Source organism: Numenius arquata, chromosome 15 (assembly GCF_964106895.1).
Source record: "Numenius arquata chromosome 15, bNumArq3.hap1.1, whole genome shotgun sequence".
Taxonomy (NCBI): Eukaryota; Metazoa; Chordata; class Aves; order Charadriiformes; family Scolopacidae; genus Numenius; species Numenius arquata.
The window spans coordinates 12,455,065-12,471,870 of record NC_133590.1 but is presented as its reverse complement, the minus strand read 5'-3'; the positions used below and the strand labels follow the sequence as shown (position 1 = coordinate 12,471,870).

The 16,806-nt window shown below is 38.0% G+C and overlaps 1 protein-coding gene across 19 annotated transcripts in view; it reads left to right on the top strand.

The window, feature by feature from the left end:
- The window catches only part of ATE1 (arginyltransferase 1), an 80,485-nt gene that overhangs the window by 49,623 nt on the left and 14,056 nt on the right, over positions 1-16,806 (top strand). For all 19 annotated transcript variants that reach the window (XM_074159221.1, XM_074159222.1, XM_074159233.1 and 16 more), the window contains one exon: positions 9,463-9,583. In XM_074159221.1, the coding sequence (XP_074015322.1) occupies positions 9,463-9,583 (121 nt within the window). The remainder of the gene's footprint in view (positions 1-9,462; positions 9,584-16,806) is intronic.

Sequence of the window (16,806 nt, the reverse complement as noted above, 5' to 3'; positions counted from 1 at the left end):
GAAGCAAGACTGGGAAAGTCTAGTACGAGGTCGTATTCCGGAAACGCGGGGATAGATCTGAGCAGAAGAAGTTGCAAGCGCTAGTCTGTGCTCCGAGCAGCTTGGGGGACTCATGGGTGGTTGAGTGGGACGATGGTTGAGTTTTGGGGTTGGGAGAAGAGAAGGTTTGGGGCTCCAGGGAAAACTCTTGAAGGAGAGTCATTGGAGAGACGCTAGGAAAGATGGGGAAAGCTTGGACGCTGATGAGCATTGGTACTTGCTGGGGAAAATGGCACAAAGTCTTGGAGGTAACCACAGAACGCAGCAGCTGTAATGGGGGGGGTAGATTTGAAGATAGACATATAGACAAAGAATTGTCAAAAGGGTTAAAAATAGAGAAATTAATGGGCAGGAAGAAATGCAGGTTTCTGTGTGCCCTGTCGGTGCACAGTAGCGAACAGTTTATCCAAAAACTGAGACTCTGCAGTTGGATTAAGTTGCAAGAGCAATGCATGTGTTGTGTGTGTATAAAAAGAGTAAATAAGAGATTTTATAGCTACCTGAAAAGCGAATAACTTGCTGTAGAATGTACCTGCTTTTCTTTTGTGTTGTCCTTTAGAATTATCCAGGGTCTGTATTCTTTAAAAGATAAGAAAAAACAGATCTGAGTTGAAAGAGGGGAGATTTAGATGAGATCTCACCACCCTCACAGGAAAGAATTTCCTCCTGAGACCCTGGCCCAGGTTGCCCAGAGAAGCTGTGGCTGCCCCATCCCTGGAGGGGTTCAAGGCCAGGCTGGATGGGGCTTTGAGCCACCTGGTCTGGTGGGAGGTGTCCCTGCCCATGGCAGGGGGGTGGAACTGGATGACCTTTAAGGTCCCTTCCCACCCAAACCATTCTATGGTGATTCGATATGAGTGAGGGTAGCAGATTTAGCCCCTTTTTTCTTTTTAATCATCACAAAGGATTCAAAAGTTAATTTGCATTGGTTTACTTTTCGCTACATTATAATCATGGTCAAGTTCGTAAAAAATAAAAATAAGCACCCTGCCCTCATCCCCGTTCCTGTTGTGCTGGTGCATTAGTTCTGGTGAATGTTCATGTTCTGGTTCCCTGTGCACTTGTACAGAAAAACATTTTAAAACATGCTCACTTTTGTTTAAATTCTACCAATTTAATTTTGTGTCTGAATATATATATTTTTTCTATTAAATAAACATGGTCTGTAGTGTTTTTCCTTTGATAACTAGATAGTAGAAGCCTCTCTCCGACAGGGCATTAATTTAGCTTTCCTGTGGAGTATGTCTCTAAGCTGCTTGGATGAATGCTGTTCTTTCGGATCTGGTTCCAGCCAGTGAGGTATTAATGAATGTTTCAAGCTATTTGATATCAGTGTGACAATTCTGTGTATGTTAAGTGTAAAGCGTGAGTATGATATATTAGGTTGTGCGTATTTTTCTTGTGATTATTTTACTTTACGTTAAATATAAGAAAATAAACTCTAATACTTAATTTCATACATTTGATTTAATGAACTCAAAAAATATTGTCAGTTTATGGCATCTCATCAAGAGAAAGGTATGGGATCCACATGATTGAAACACTCACTTCTTTTCTTTTTTTTTTTTTTCCCTTTTTTCTTCTTTTGCTTCTCACAGCTGCCAAAATAAACTCCTTTTGAGATAGACCTAAGTCAACATAGTTGGTGTGTCTCTAATGAAGCATTCCTCTTGAGGCCCCTACTTGGGTTTTATCTTTTTTGTCATAGTTTTTTTAAATCTCTTTTTCCAAGTTTAATGCTGGGGTCTCCTTAAGAATTTCTGAAGCAGATTTAAAGTAAACAAGTTCCATTTCAGCTATCGTATGATTTTTATTCCTCAAGACCTTTGTTTTTTGAAGTAAAAAGTCGCGTGTTACTTTTTTTTTTTTCCTGTAATATACTTGATATTTTTTTAAGTTGTCGGAAAAGTTGGCTAAAATTCAGAGAAACCAAGATTCATCAAAAGTGCGAGCTTAACTTTTCCTTCTTATTGTTTTCCACTCAGACTTTCTCAAACTGTGCTACTTTTTTAAAGATTCTTGAGTAGCTTCTCCATGGGCAAGGCAGATACTAACTTCCAGCTTCAGATGTGTGTCCGTGTGGTACCAGCTTTAATTAGCTTGTTTCCAACTGGATTGTTTAATGGCAATTTCCAGTAAATATTAACTGGTTTTATATATTCTATTTAAAATCACAAAATTCTGGGGTTTTTTTTCTATGAAATTTTTGAACCTATGGCTGCTTTAATTTCATAGGGAATCTCAGTCGGTAAATGTGTACAAATACACCCTAAATTAGAAACATTCTTTAGAATTTCAGTCTTGTGTTGATGTCACTGTTCTGTCAGTCTAGTATCACTGATACTAAATCTTAGTAAATGAGAGAGATAAAATGGCAATGTTTGAAGCCATGCAATGTTTTAATCTTCTTGGTGGTGGTGTCTGGAATTTCAGCCAGGAATGTACTGTATGGTTTTCCTGTAAGTACCGTCCCTTATCAGCATCTCTTATTTTTTTTTATGCCAAACACAAATTTTATGTAGCAACATTGAAAGCTGAACTGAGTTTCAATAGTCTATTTTAATAAAATGCTGTTGTGTGCAGCACAGATTAGCAGATATAAGCAAAAAAGGAATAATAATAAAACAAGGAACCTGGGGAAATACAAAAAGGCAAAATATATACATCTAATAGTACATAAAAGTAGTTGGAAAACACGGTTAAAAAGTGACTTTTTTTGAGCAGCTACATATTTGTAATATTTCTCGTTGTTTCTCAATCTCAGAAGTCATCTTCAGACTTGTCTGGCATTTGGATATTATTATTTCAGCCAGTTTAGGGCAGTTCAGAATCCATAAACTTGCTGCTTCTGCCAGCAGAATTCTGGACCCAGAGACAGTAGCTGCTGTGGGGTAAATAATGCTCCTTATTGGTCTGGAAGGGACCATTTTGTAATATTTTGTGCTGTTGTCTCCACAGTGTGAAATACCATATACATGGCAAATCCAGCCTAGTGGCATCCACTGTTGAGATTAAGCTTCCTGAAATCTAAGAACAGGAAATGTAGAACTTGTTTGTGTGTGTGTGTGTATCTATCTTCTGTCTTTCTTAGCCAGAAAGTAAATGAGTGAGGATGGGTATGGGATGGGAATAGGCACAGATGTTTAATGGCTTGTGTTCCAGTTCAGAGACGTTACTGGGCACTAAACACCCACTGGCTTGAGTAAATCTCAAAGTGTAGAAAATATGGGCATAATAGACTGATGACCGCCTCCTGCAAAAGTTATCTTTAAATTATCTCTTCATAAGTACTCAGTTAAATATGTGTTTTTCTATCTAGTCATCAAGGGGATGTTAAAAGTGTAGTTTTTATTATGTAATTGCTGAACAAACACATCTTTTTTCTTTTTTTCTGCAAACCTAATCACTGGCTTTAGTACGGTGGCTTTAGTTGCCTAAAACGAGCAGTGGCGAACTCTCGCTTCCTGGTCTTTAGAAATGAAAAAGAACAATCTGCTACTGAACAATTTGATACTGAAGGACCAAACTGCAGTGCCCGTGCTGGCAGTCTGTTTGCACGTGCACCTGTGCACTCCACAGTTAAATCCAAATCGTTATTTATTCATTGAGGTACCCACAAACTATACATCGGCTGATTTAACTCCTTTTTGGTATATACTTGTATGCTGAATACTTCTGCTGATAATTCTGAAGTCTCCAACCATCTCTCATTGATAGATAAAGCTTCTTGATTTATTCCATATCTATTCACAGAATCACAGAATGGTTCAGGTTGGAAGGGACCTTAATGGTCATCTCGTTCCAACCCCCTGCCCTGGGCAGGGACACCTCCCACCACACCAGGTTGCTCAAAGCCCCGTCCAGCCTGGCCTTGATCATCTTGGGGGTGTTTTTGTTTGTTTAAAAAGATCAAAATAAAATTGGTGACTGTGAGGTGGGAGTGAATTTGTGTAGGTTCTTTTGGGGTTTGAGGGTTTTTTTGTTGTTTGGTTGTTGTTTTTTTTTTTTTTTCCTTCTGAAGTCTTCCAGGCCTTCCACAGATGGATCCCACGTGAGTGAGGGTGGATGGTTGGAGGCTGGAATGGATTCAGGTGTCCATCTCTGTGTCCCCCCCCGGCGGGGGCTCATTGCGTGGGTCCAACCTCCATCAGTGCACACCCAGCAGTTCGAGTTTCTTGCGAAGGACTCTCCTGGGGATGGGTAAAGCCGATTTCTGTTTGTGCAATGAACTCGGGGAGTCAAGGGTCTGCTGTAGTACTTCGCTGCTGGGATTCCAGGGGGGGTGTCTTTCAATGAAAAGGCTGAATTTAATAAACCTGTGGTCTGGTGCGCTCTTTCTCGGGTGGCGATGCCCGGCTCTAATGGGTCGCTGTTGATAATTTGGGGTTACTTTGTTTACGTAGTCTGAGAGCTTCTTTTTAAGCAGCCGGCTGGAAACAGAGATGAAGGCAGTCTTAATTCACTTTTATTAAAAGATCAATGGGTTTATTGTGAAAAAATAGAATACAGATGTAAACTGTACCTGATAAAAGAATTAAATGTGTGTTTAACCTTCCTATTTTGTTTTTTCAGTGCTACTGGTACTTGACCTTTTTCGCTTTTGACACTATTCTCTTTCTTGGTAGTTTTACATTTTAAATTTTACTTAGACTATAAAAACAAACTCTGCTGGTGTTTTTCATCTCAAGTGCTTACCAAATCCCTTCAGATTCTACAAAATATTTAAAAAGTAATCTCCAGACTAAAGTCTCATTAAAACCTTTGCCCTTCCTGTCGAACAAAAGTTCAGAGAAGTTCTGGTTGATTCTGACTTGGAAACTGTAAAACAAAAAAATATCATGGTGTGAAGTAATAATTCAGGCTTGGCTGCCTCACTGTAAAATCTATTTCCAGAAGTTTCCAATTAAAATGCAGCATGTCTAATAGTATAAAGGAAAGCACCTTAAAGGCTCTTTCTTTTATATTATACAGGAAGAAAAATGCCCCAAATGTTAGTGAAAATAAGAAGACTTGGTGGTGTTTTTTTATTAAATAGTCACATTTGTATTACAGTATGTTGATTTAGTAGGAGAAACCACATACTCAAGATTTCCTTAGCTATGCTAATTTTCAGTATTGATTTTTAATCAAGCCATTTGAAGAATTAGTCACATACTTATAAAGATGCAATTTTTCTTTTGGTTTTCTTTATCTTTATTATACCTTGTGTTCTGCTGCTTGAACAGTTTGGATGTTTCCCCTCTGTGGCCCTTTCCCCCTGTTTCAAAAGGAGAGAAAGCAAAATTGGAAGGAGGACAGATTGACTGGGGTGGTTAAAGGTACAGAATAGCCTACGTAAGGGAAACAATACAGGATTTAGGTCCCTTCAGACTGATGGAGATACCACATTTATCTGTAAAATCATGGTGATAAGGCAATGCATGTTCACTGCATTTCGGTAGAAGAATTAGGAATGGTCGTCAAGCGGAACTACAGTTTGCAGGTTGAAGTAAATTAAAGTAGTTGTTCAGGATTATTGAATGACAAAATGCATTATGACTGAAGTTACCTGGTTGTGGAAGGATCTGTATTGCAAAGTGTTGGAGGTCGAGAGCATTGGCAGGGTAACGCCACGTGCTTTTACACTGTTCTTTTAGTCTTCACTGAGTGTTTTCTGTTGACAGCCATCAGAGACGGGATATTTGGCTACACCATGGCCAGCTGGTATGACCTGCGGTGGCCGTTCTCATGTTATAACGGCTCAAAGCGTGTTAAATGTTCTGTCTCAAGAAGGCTGTTTCTGGCTGTAAAAATTTTAATCAGCATTAAAAATAATGAAATTTTAGGCAGATGTATTTTTTTTTTTATTTCCAAAACCATTTTAAAATAGCACGTTTTACACCTTGTTGGATATTTCTCGACAAAATATAGGTGCCCGGACTGAAGTTAGTGCAGTTGTTGGATATTGACAGTGCATTTCAGCAGCAGGTGGTATTGGATTTAAGAAGCTGAAACGTAAGAGGAGTGCTTAGGGATGGTCCGTAAGATGATACTTCTTGTTGAAAGTCTTGTAGTCGAGTATTCCCAGGATGGTCTGGGCAGCAGCTACTGTGCAAGAGCTTCTCTATTACAAGATAAAAGAAAGCAAAATGTTTTCGGTTGTGGGATTTTACTATAGACTGAATTACTTCTGTGATGCGTGCTAATTTCATCTGAAGCCAAAGAGAAATGATTTTCAAAAATAGTTTTGCGAACCTGATGAAGTTTGTTCTACTGTGATGAATTACTCTGCAGCAGTTCCCTTTAGGACATCCCCTTTCTGGTTTGGATTTATGTCGGGTGTATACTGCAAATCAGCCATATTAAGAATAAGAAGGAATACAAATAGTATGCTTTGAAGTGATTTTTTTTTTTTTAGATGATGTAATAGTTCTAGGTTGAATAATGAAACATGAACAATTCTCTTGAAGTGCAGGTGCTCCTGTGCATGAGGCAGAATCTGGCTGGATTCTCAGGCTCAGATTTTTAACAGCCCAGGAATAAGGGGGGAGGCAGGGACTGAGGTGGATTCATTGTTTATTTTCATGTCGAGTTTTTAACATTTTTAAGAAGGTAAGTAAATTGAGACTGTGGGCTTAGGGCAGGAAAAAAAAAGGGGACAAAAGCCCTTAGAAATTATTGCATTTGATTTAACAGATTCTGTGGATTCCTTTCTTAATTCTATCAACATAGAGACAGTGCCAACGCTGTTCACTGGGAAACTCAGCTCGGTATGTCTCCGTGTTCCCACTTCCTCCATGGGATGAGTCATGGGATGTGGGTTTAACCAGTACAGTAAATAAAATACCTTTATGGGACAAATACCTTCTAGTATCTTTGGCAATACTTTTAAAAAGGGAGGGTATTGAAGAGCATCAATGGCTTGTTTAATTTTTACCTCTAATTACGTTGTGTGTCACTGGTCAGTGATGTGTCATAACCTCAGCCTCACACACCGTCAGGGAAGTTTATTAACAAGATTCTAAATTATGGGGGAAGAAAATATCTAAAAGAAGTCACCTCAGAACTATTTCTTCCTTTTTCCCTCCTAAGTAGGGTATTTTGATGCCCAAAATAAATACCGAATCTACAGTGATGGATTGGATATCAAATTTTCCCATTACTGGTTTCCTCAGTAGTAAATAAACTCTTTTTTTGTTATAACCAACCTAGTAACACCGCAATGCAGTTAATTTTGTACATCCCATTTCATGACAGAATGTGACATTATAGAAGTAATTGGGAAGTTCAGAACAGGGCTGGGCAGGGGTATAATTTTCACATGTGGGACTCTCAAATGTGTATTTCAGGATGTAGGGGCAGTATCTTCTGGGAAAAGTGTGAGTGGCTGAGCAATCTGTCCTTGCACCCGTTTAGTCTTAGGAAAGACTAAATTTCCACCTTGTACTTTCTATGTGGAAGCAGCAGCTCTGAAAGATGGTTACTTGGCTATTTCTGCCTTTTTGGCCAGTTGAGAAAATGTCTTTAAATCAACAAGTAATTATGTTCTTATTTTATTTTATTTTTTTTTTTAGATTTGACTGAAAAGGCATATTTTTTTTCTCCCAACTCCTTAAATTGTTTCATCTGAGTAATGGTGACTAAAAGTGTTCTTTAGCCCTTACCTTCACATACTTTTCAGCTATTTCCGTTGAGATAGAGTAACATTTCAAAGCGGTTTATTTAATAATGTCACTTCCATTCGCTGGCTTTAGAGGATTTTCTAAGGCCTTGAGGTTTAAGCTTCTCCGTGGAATTGGAGGGATATTGTTTTAACTTCATACAGAAATTTGCATTTAATTAAAAAAAACCCCAAACCCAACAGCGATGGTTACAAGTCAGTCCTGAATGTTTTCAGATGAGAAGATCAGAGACATAAAGACTCATTTCAGGAAGATACATCAGGTGTTTGACAAGGTTCAGCATGAAGCTTGGTTGTTGTGGTTTTTTTTTTCCTGTGGACAGTTATGACTTTGTTTTTATCAGAGATAATTTTTGTATTTCCTACTCAACAGTTTACAGTTGGTGGAAAATAAATAATGAAAAAAGTTCATTCTACTGTAAATATTGTTAAAAATGGAACAGAGAATAAAAGGAATTGGGAATCTCTGCAATCATTCCAAAAATGGTTCTTCTGATTTTCCAAAATTAGGTGTTGCTGTATAGGGGTGTGTTTGAAGGAAGAACAGCAGAGAATAGCAGAGCTTGTGAATGTGACTTTTGAAAAATATGTCTTTATGTAGTCACAGTAGTTACCTGTGTCCCTTCCTAAATATTGGTCAGCTTCATACAAGACCACTTTGCCTTTTTTCATAGTAGATGTTGGGAAAAAAATCTACTTCATATCCAGGTGATCATCTTCGTTACCTATCTAAAGCGATTGATATGAAGAGCTCTGAGTTGCATCAACAGTGGTGTGACTTCTTATAATATCCAGTCTTTTAACCGTTGCCTCAAGACCTGTGCAATTAAAATCCTTAAACTTTTTCACCCTAGTTACTGTGTGTCTGTTTTTCAAGCTGATACGTGAAATGGATTTTCAATGTAAAAATTAATTTGCTATTGCCACCGTATGGCTCTGAACGCTGAAAGAGTATGGATTAAACAAATAATGGCTCAAAGATAGATTTATTTTTTTTTTTTTTGACTTAAGTTATAGGCCAGCAAATAATCTTATTTTAAATCAAATGAAGATCTGATTAGAGGAGGTTATTATTGCTGAGGTGGTGATTTTTTGTGCAGCTAAAGGGAAAATAATTATGGCTGTTTAGTCTCTGGGAACGTCCGCAAAGAATATCTTTTTAATAAATCAACAAAGAATGGTAGAAATTCACTAATCATTACAAGCTATTCCAAGGAGAAACCTCCATAAATTAAAAAGAAAATGTTACTATTTAAGTAGCAATGAACAAAAAGCTCCATCAGTAATGCAATAAAAATAGCATCCTGCTTACTGTTGAGTAGTGGTTTTTTCCTATTAGATTTTTTTTGGGTCTCCATTATTTGCTAGAATGAACAACACTTGAGACGAGCTGCTTTTGGAGGTGCTGAGTTTTTTAGTGTCGGCACCAGCTCAGCAGAACTCCAGAGGATAAGTTAAATACAAAGTTTCAGTAAGCAAAGCCAAAACTTTTGTAGTTCATCTTGGATACCGTAAAAATGTGTTCTGTTAATTTTACACTTTCTTCAAGTGCCAAGGTCAAGTTTGTATTCCTGAGATGGTGCTGAAATTACTAAAGGAGTAAGGCTGTGATTTCACTGAAGCTGTTTCTGACTCATTTGGTGTAGATTAGATTAAAATTTTTCCTTATTCATAGGAAAATCTGGAAAGTTGTAGCCAGAATGTTCTTGTGCAACTGATACGACTACTCTCTTTTTCTTTTTTTCTTCTTTTCCCCTTTCTAGGGCCAGTACAGACCCTCTGACTTGTTGTGTCCAGAGACGTACGTCTGGACGCCTATTGAGCAATGTCTGCCCCTGCTCGAGGACGCGAAATACTGTCGATTGAACCAGGACGTAAAAGCAGGTAAGTTTAAAAGTATAAAACCCATGTTTTTATAATGTGTTGGCATCATCTGCTACTGAAGCATTATGGAAATCTTATCTCTAAAGGATAAAAAGTGAAAAATCCACAACTCCTCCAGCAAGCATTAGCAAATAGGGAGTTTTATCTTTTGACATAAAATAAAGCAATACAAATTTTAAGTACATTCTGTTTTACAGACTCTAGTTCAAAATTAAGATGTACCTGCTGCCTTTCAGATTATTATATTTGTTATTCTGTGCATGAAGAAAACCAATCAAATAATTACTCCTCTGTTAGATTCCGGTCTAATGAATGCCTAAAGAAAGGAAATTAGAATTAATACAGAAAAGTGAAAGGGGTGGAGAAGCTTAAAGGCTTCAAGTGCCTTTGTTAAAGAACAAACTGGTGGATTTCATTTAACAATCTGTCAGAGAATTTGAAGAATACAATAAGCAGCAGAAACACCTTAAGCATCTGGAAGTGGATGGAATGTAGATTTTTACATTCTGTAAAGTAGATACTTAGTGATTTGTCAGCATAGAATGGTAAGAAATGTTACTGACCAGAACATAATGCAATAATCATGCTGTAAACCAAATCTATCAAATGGGAAAAAAATCCATGTCCTTGCTTTAGCTACTGACCCTGTGGCCGATGGCAGGCCCCGAGGGAGCTGTCGGAGAATGCTTGGTGTGATGCTTGGGTGGAAAACAAAACACTGATTTAACTTTTTCATTAATTGCAAATTGTTGATTATTTTCTTCAAAATTCCTCTTTCTCCACTGAATAGCAGTTGAGAAAAGTTGTAGTATTATTCAGAGATGTCAGCGATTAAGCACAAGAGTACATAACACCATGGTCTGTTTCTAGCCATCAAAGTACAGATTTACCTGTCTCTGTGTAGTCTTCGACAGCTGCTGCTCTTTTTATTTTACCGTGGCTGTAGTTTAGTAAAATTTTCATTCAGTAGTCAGTTAACTGTTAACTGTTGGAAGGGTGGGGTGTAGATAAATGAAAGGAATTTTAAGAGAGATGGCCGCTTAAGCAGGACTGTGAACTTCTGGAGAAGCTGCTTCAGTTTCTTGCTTTTCCTCGTCCTGTGCGTGTTACCGTTTGTGCTGGGACTTGGTCGCTCAACTGGAATGCAAAGATAATAACACTTCCTAATAGTAAGTGTTTGAAAGGGTCATACTCTAGTTAAAATACTGCAGTAATAAGACTAAATACGTTTCTAGGTATAGATACTGATTGACAAGTTTTAGTAGCAGGATTATAGAAATCGAGAATGTTCCGTAGGGGTTGGGCAGGTAGCCGTGCGATGCGGAGGGAAATAGACTGGAGCGCGCCCTTGGCTGCTCTTTGAAAAGAGTATCTGCCACCGTGGGAAAAGCTCGACGCGTAAGAGATTTAAACGGGCAGCACATCATGTCCTGTTCAGCTAGAATCATCGTTAGATCGGTGAGAGGAAATTGGAAAAAACTTACAAAGGTAGGAGGAAGATGAGAAATGGTTTTGGAGGCCAGCGGTGTTCAGGATACTCTTGTTATTCAGAAATAAAAATAGTGGGTTCATTTAAGTGCAAAACAACTAAACTGCTGCCTCTGAAGGTGTTAACCCCGTACAAGCAAAGGGACATCATCTTCTTGACTCTGTGCGATTCCAGTGGCACACCACGCCTTCAGAAACTGCAGGATATAAAACTTTGCATCGTTATCAGCACCGAATATTTCACTGCAGACACTCCTGGAACTGTGACTTATGTCCTGTGGTTTAAGGAAATTAAAACATAGCTACACGTTGAAATGCTCTAGCCCTGCTGTGAGCTGATAGTCGTTTGAGGTTTAAATAGTCGCTAGCTCTAAGGAAGCCATTTCTCAACACTAAAATCAATTTCCTTCTTACTTCTTTACTCTCTACAATAGTCAGTAATATGAGTTTAATGAAATTACAGTGAATTTAAAAAGAGCAATAGGACTGGTGGTGTGCCTTATTCCTCATGAATCAGCTTTCTCTACTACTGCCTGTAATTATGTCAGTTAAGTAGGTCATGATTTATCAGGAGTGGGACTTCCGACACAGAAACTGAGGGCAATAACCAGATCTAGTAAACAACTGGGAGAAATAGTGCAACTTGCTTTGCTGCCTGGGGCAAGAAAACAGTCACTGGAAATGGTCATCTTTTAATATTGTCTGTAATGTCAGAAAATTTCTGAAACGTTACCTCACGCTAGTTTGTTCATCATGTTTGGCAACTTTTGCATTCCTTTTCCCTCCCTTTAAAAAAAAAATTAAAAATTTACCTAATAAATTTACCAGTTACAGGTTATGAAAATGCATTATAGAACAGCAGCGAGTGGTACTTCAGGAGGGGGTGCTGTGCTCTCCGACCTTCTAAGTGTCTGCAAAATGAAAATGATTTCTGAGTATTCATACACATTGCGCTGCAGAGCTCCTTCCTATAGTCAGATTTATTTATTCTTTTCTGAAAAAAAAAAAAAAGAGAAAAGTACGTGCTCACAGAAAGTATCAAAATGTTTCTAAAATATCAGAAAATACTAATTGGTATTTGCAGAGGATTTTTGCCTGTTTTGCTTTATATGGTTGAGCATTTTCAAATGGTTTTACAGTGTATTGTTTTCCATCCCCTTCTCCTCTGACGTCTTTTGTTAACAGTTGGCGAATGAAGAAGAGAGGACAGACAAACTAAACAAAGTTCTTAACTCTTTATACCACAGAGATAAATCTAAAAAAATGTCTAACAGTTAATAACTTAATAAAAGCACTCATAGGAACGATAATAACCTTTTATTCTGTTGAATGGCAAATCATGGGCGCCTGGTGGTTGAAATAGGTCCAACTCTTTACTGCTTCTGGCCAGTGGAATGAGATTCAACCTCACTTAACCTCAAACCACTCCGGTTATACAGAGGCAAGGATGAGGTCTTGTGCCAGCAAACGCTCACATTTGATATTTAAATAAACTCCTCATAGGCTCTTTATGTGCAGTTCCTAACATGTATTGAAAAACATCAGTTACTTAAGGGAAAAAAAAAATGGCACAGCAATGCTCAGACAGCGTTCATGGATAAAAGGTCATGTTTATCAAGTTCTGCCTAAATTACTCATGCCTTAGAACGAGTTATTTTTCATCTCTGTTGTCTGTTCATTTTGAAAAAATCAGAACACTTCACATACTATGCATCAGAGATGTTTATTGGGGTTCTGATGTGTTTATTATTAAACAGTGGCCAGTCATTTACTTACAAATAAATAAATAGTGAGGTAGAGCGGTAATAGAGGGTTTGGATACTGATGCTTTCTGAAAACTGAGATTGTGCTGAACTGCATTTAACCATCGTTAGCCTTTGCAAGGATGCACCCTATGAGAATTGAAGCTGTAAGTACAGATTGAATGATCTTATAGAAAAAAGAAGTTAATTGAAAGATTGCTCTGCAGATAAGCGGCTTTGACAACATATCAAAACTGATGAGCAGAATTCAGTCACATGATAGCGTCTGCTATAATATTCCTGGACATGGTCTGTCACATGAGCCAGCTTCCTCTGCTCCAAACTGCTCTTCAGGGCTTTACTTCGTTGGTACTTTCACTAATAGCTTTGTCCGTGGATCAAATGCAGTATGAAAAGAATTATAAATAATGTCCTTGGTATCCTGGCAATACTTTTATCCTTCCACTTTCCTTTTTTCTGAGACCAACCCACTGTCTTTTTTTTTTTTTTCCTAACATCTGTTGAGAATTTCAGTTTGTTGCACCTGAGAAAAGCCTGTGAAAAATGTCTTCATGAAGTAAAACCTTTATGAAAATCTACTTTTGGGATGGTAATTATATTAGTGGGAAACTTAATTTAAATCTTTCTTCCTGTCACCGCTGGACTGTCAACACCTTTAAGAAGCAACTTCAGTTAAGGGCAGATAAAATCCCAATCTAAAGTTGTGGCTTCAAAGCCTTCATAGTTTTGTAGAATCCTGCCCGTGTCCCGTAACGTGGGGTCTGTTTGTGCCAACCAGGGTGAACAGGGTGCTCTTACCCAAGTGACAAAGCTGTCCTTGGTCCCAATTGCTGGCATGGCCATGGTACTCTCAGTGGTGGAAGCTGCTTCCCACCTTCCTGTGTCCCTGCTTTGAGCAGAAGCTTTGAGTAGAGCAGATCAAAAAGGACTTTAATGCTTTTTTTTTTTTCCCTTGACTGATTTGTTTGCTGAAGTTGATAAATTGACTAAGCTAATACACATCTGTTCAGCTTCCTGTGTGTCTAATAATAGAGTGAAATCAAAATGGCATCAAATGGAATACATTAATTACAATGAAAGTACTTTCTCCAGCGTTGAAAGGAACACGTGACGAAGGCCTACACAGACTCCTCCGTCTTGGCTTTGTGTGTTCTTGGAGACAAGACCCTCTTTGCTCCAGAGAGTGTAGTCTAACACAAACCATGATGGATGCAAATGGATGGTGTAAAGAAATAGAGAAGCATTTCCGGTTTGTCTGGTGAACTATATTAATTGAGTAAATTACAGTCTGTTAATAGACTAAACAGTAATAGACTAAACTGACTAAGCCGTATGAATTTTTCTGTAAACATCACAGTGAAGGGGACTTTCGAAGAAGGATATAAGGCATTAATTATCTTTTAGAATTTATGGAGGAACCTTTTGCAGCATGAGAGGTGTAGGAGAAATTAAGAATATGGGGAGACACAAAGGAGTTTCCTTCAAAACCAGATAAAGTGGTCTGGGATATCAGGTCCCATAGTCAGTCCGAGGTAGAACTCCTGTTACTGCCTGTAGGTGCTAGGGATGAAGATGAGGTTGAAGCAGACTGTGGAAGGCTTCAGAAGTGAGCTCTGTCTGATGGGATCAGGGTATGGGTAGCTGGTAGAGACATGCATGTAAGTTCTGCAGGAGTTCATGGAGGTAGAAGGATGAGAAGAAGGACTTGCCATGAACAGAAGAGAGATGTTGAAACAAGTAATGGTAGGATTAAAACTTGAAAATCTAGATAGGTGTTTGTAGAGATGAATAAGAAAGGCTGGTTTTTAGCTACACCATGTAGAAAGAAACTAGATGTGAAAACCTGAAGAGATTACAAAGCCAAAGTTATATTCCAGCAGAGATTTGCCAGCGCCTAACAAGTCGGAAACCACCTTCCTCTCACTGCTCTTGGTGCAGACCCGGCTTTGTCTCTGCCGTCTCCACACAGCAACAAAGATCTTGCTGCTTCCTGCAGAGGAGAGGAGGTCCTTAGAAGTTAGGCTTTAGACTATTTCCCGCTGGTCTGAGCCAAAATGACCACAGGCATTGGAATCAAGAGAAGATGATTTGTCTTTTCTGTGCTTTTCAGTCATCTGCCTGCAGCCACCCGGGAACTGGTGAGGCTACGTCTTCACAAAAGATAGACGTTGAAATCCAAAAAGTCTTATAAATTGCCACATGTTCACATACAAGTCTTAACCATCAGAGAAAAAAAACCCCAAACCCAAACCAACAGTAAAATCGATGCCTGAACCCTCCTTTCCAGGAGTATTAGTCGTCACTGACTAAAGAAAATTACTTAAGGTTTCCATTTTTTTCCTGTAGTAGTAACTTTTATTGCAATTTTTTACCAGAATTTTGAAACTTCTAGGAATACAAGCTGAAAAAACCTTTTTTTTATTTTTCCTTGAGGAATACATCTTTCTCCCATCCTACAGAACTAATTCCGTTTCCTTTGCTGCCTACGAAGTGAAAATTGTCACAGCTTCGCGGTGTTGTTATTCTGCTGCACGGAGTAAGCTGGAGTAGTAGAAGGCAAACAACATTCCCAGTATTTAATAACTTTGGAATCCTCTTATTAGTGACTTGGTTATGCATCTTAATGCTTCTTGAAAGAAACTGAGGGTTATTAGTTCTAGTAAATAAAACCCCGAATTCTTACGCAGAAATTGCAGACTTGGGCAGTTTTACAAAACTGTATTTTTTTAAAAAATATATTTGTGTGCATAATACTTTCACTAGAAAAATAATCTGCCACAACTATTTCAATAACCTTGATTTCTGGTGCTGTGTTTTTCAAAGCATTTAATTTTATGTACAGTCTAGCTACTGTTCTTTGCTAATACAAAGGCTGTATTTCAAACATGTTTTACGTTTGTTGTGCTTGTGAATGCAAGTATTTTGTTGATTTTTTTTCGCCTTCTTTTTTTTTTTCCCATCAAGTACAGAGGCTGTTTAATTTTAAGATAATTTAGATCCCTGGCAAAGTGATGGATACGTGTAGTGTTGCATCTTTGAATCGCATCGGATGGATTAATGCAAAAGACAGTGTACATTAATGTCTATAAGGGTTGCGTGATGCAGATTACTGTTTATTAGGATAAGTGCGCTGAAGTTCTTGAGGCGATGAAAATGTAGTCACAAAACTCACAGATGGAAAACATTAAACAAATTGTTTAGAACTGTGCAATCATCTGATTAGGGAGAAATTGCTGGTCTGCTCCGAAACAACTGCTGTTCATAATGTTTTAAAGATACAGTGTTGTGTACTTTGGAGAGTTAGGAAGGAGTTTAAATAAATTCTGATGGATCGTGAACTAAATTCTTCTAAAGAACTACCTTTCCAGTATCTTATCAGAGCTATAGGTAATAAATTTGAATTCTGTAACCAAAAAAGTCAGACACATCAGTTATTTGTAGCAGCTCCTCTAGAAGAGAAACATCTTACAAGTTTGTATCTGTTTCTAATTAACTTTATAAACACTTAGAATCATCAGAATGCATATTTCTAAATCCATCGTGATCCTTGGGCACACAAGATATTTAGACAATGAAGATTGTGCCAAAAAGGTGTAGCCAGGCAAATTTTTCTCTCACTTTTTAGTATGTTTGGATTAAACTGAGAAGACTGCCATGGGCTCTTAGCCTCATGTGCAACAATATGCTCAAAAATTCCAGTGCTTCTGTAATAAAAAGGTAAAGTTATTAACTTAATTTGTGGGTCTTAAACAATTGGAACCATATAAATTGGTTTTTGGGTTAGAAATTACAGTGAACCATCAGATCTGCAACGGAGTCTCCCAAAGCAATCGATTGCAAAGACAGAAATGTCTTTAAACCACTATTTGAAGTATGGTCATAATACGAACTCCATAGTGCCTTGTTCTAGCAAATCTCAAACTTCGCTAAATATTTGTGATTTCAGAGTTTGTATTTATTAGTATTTTAAAT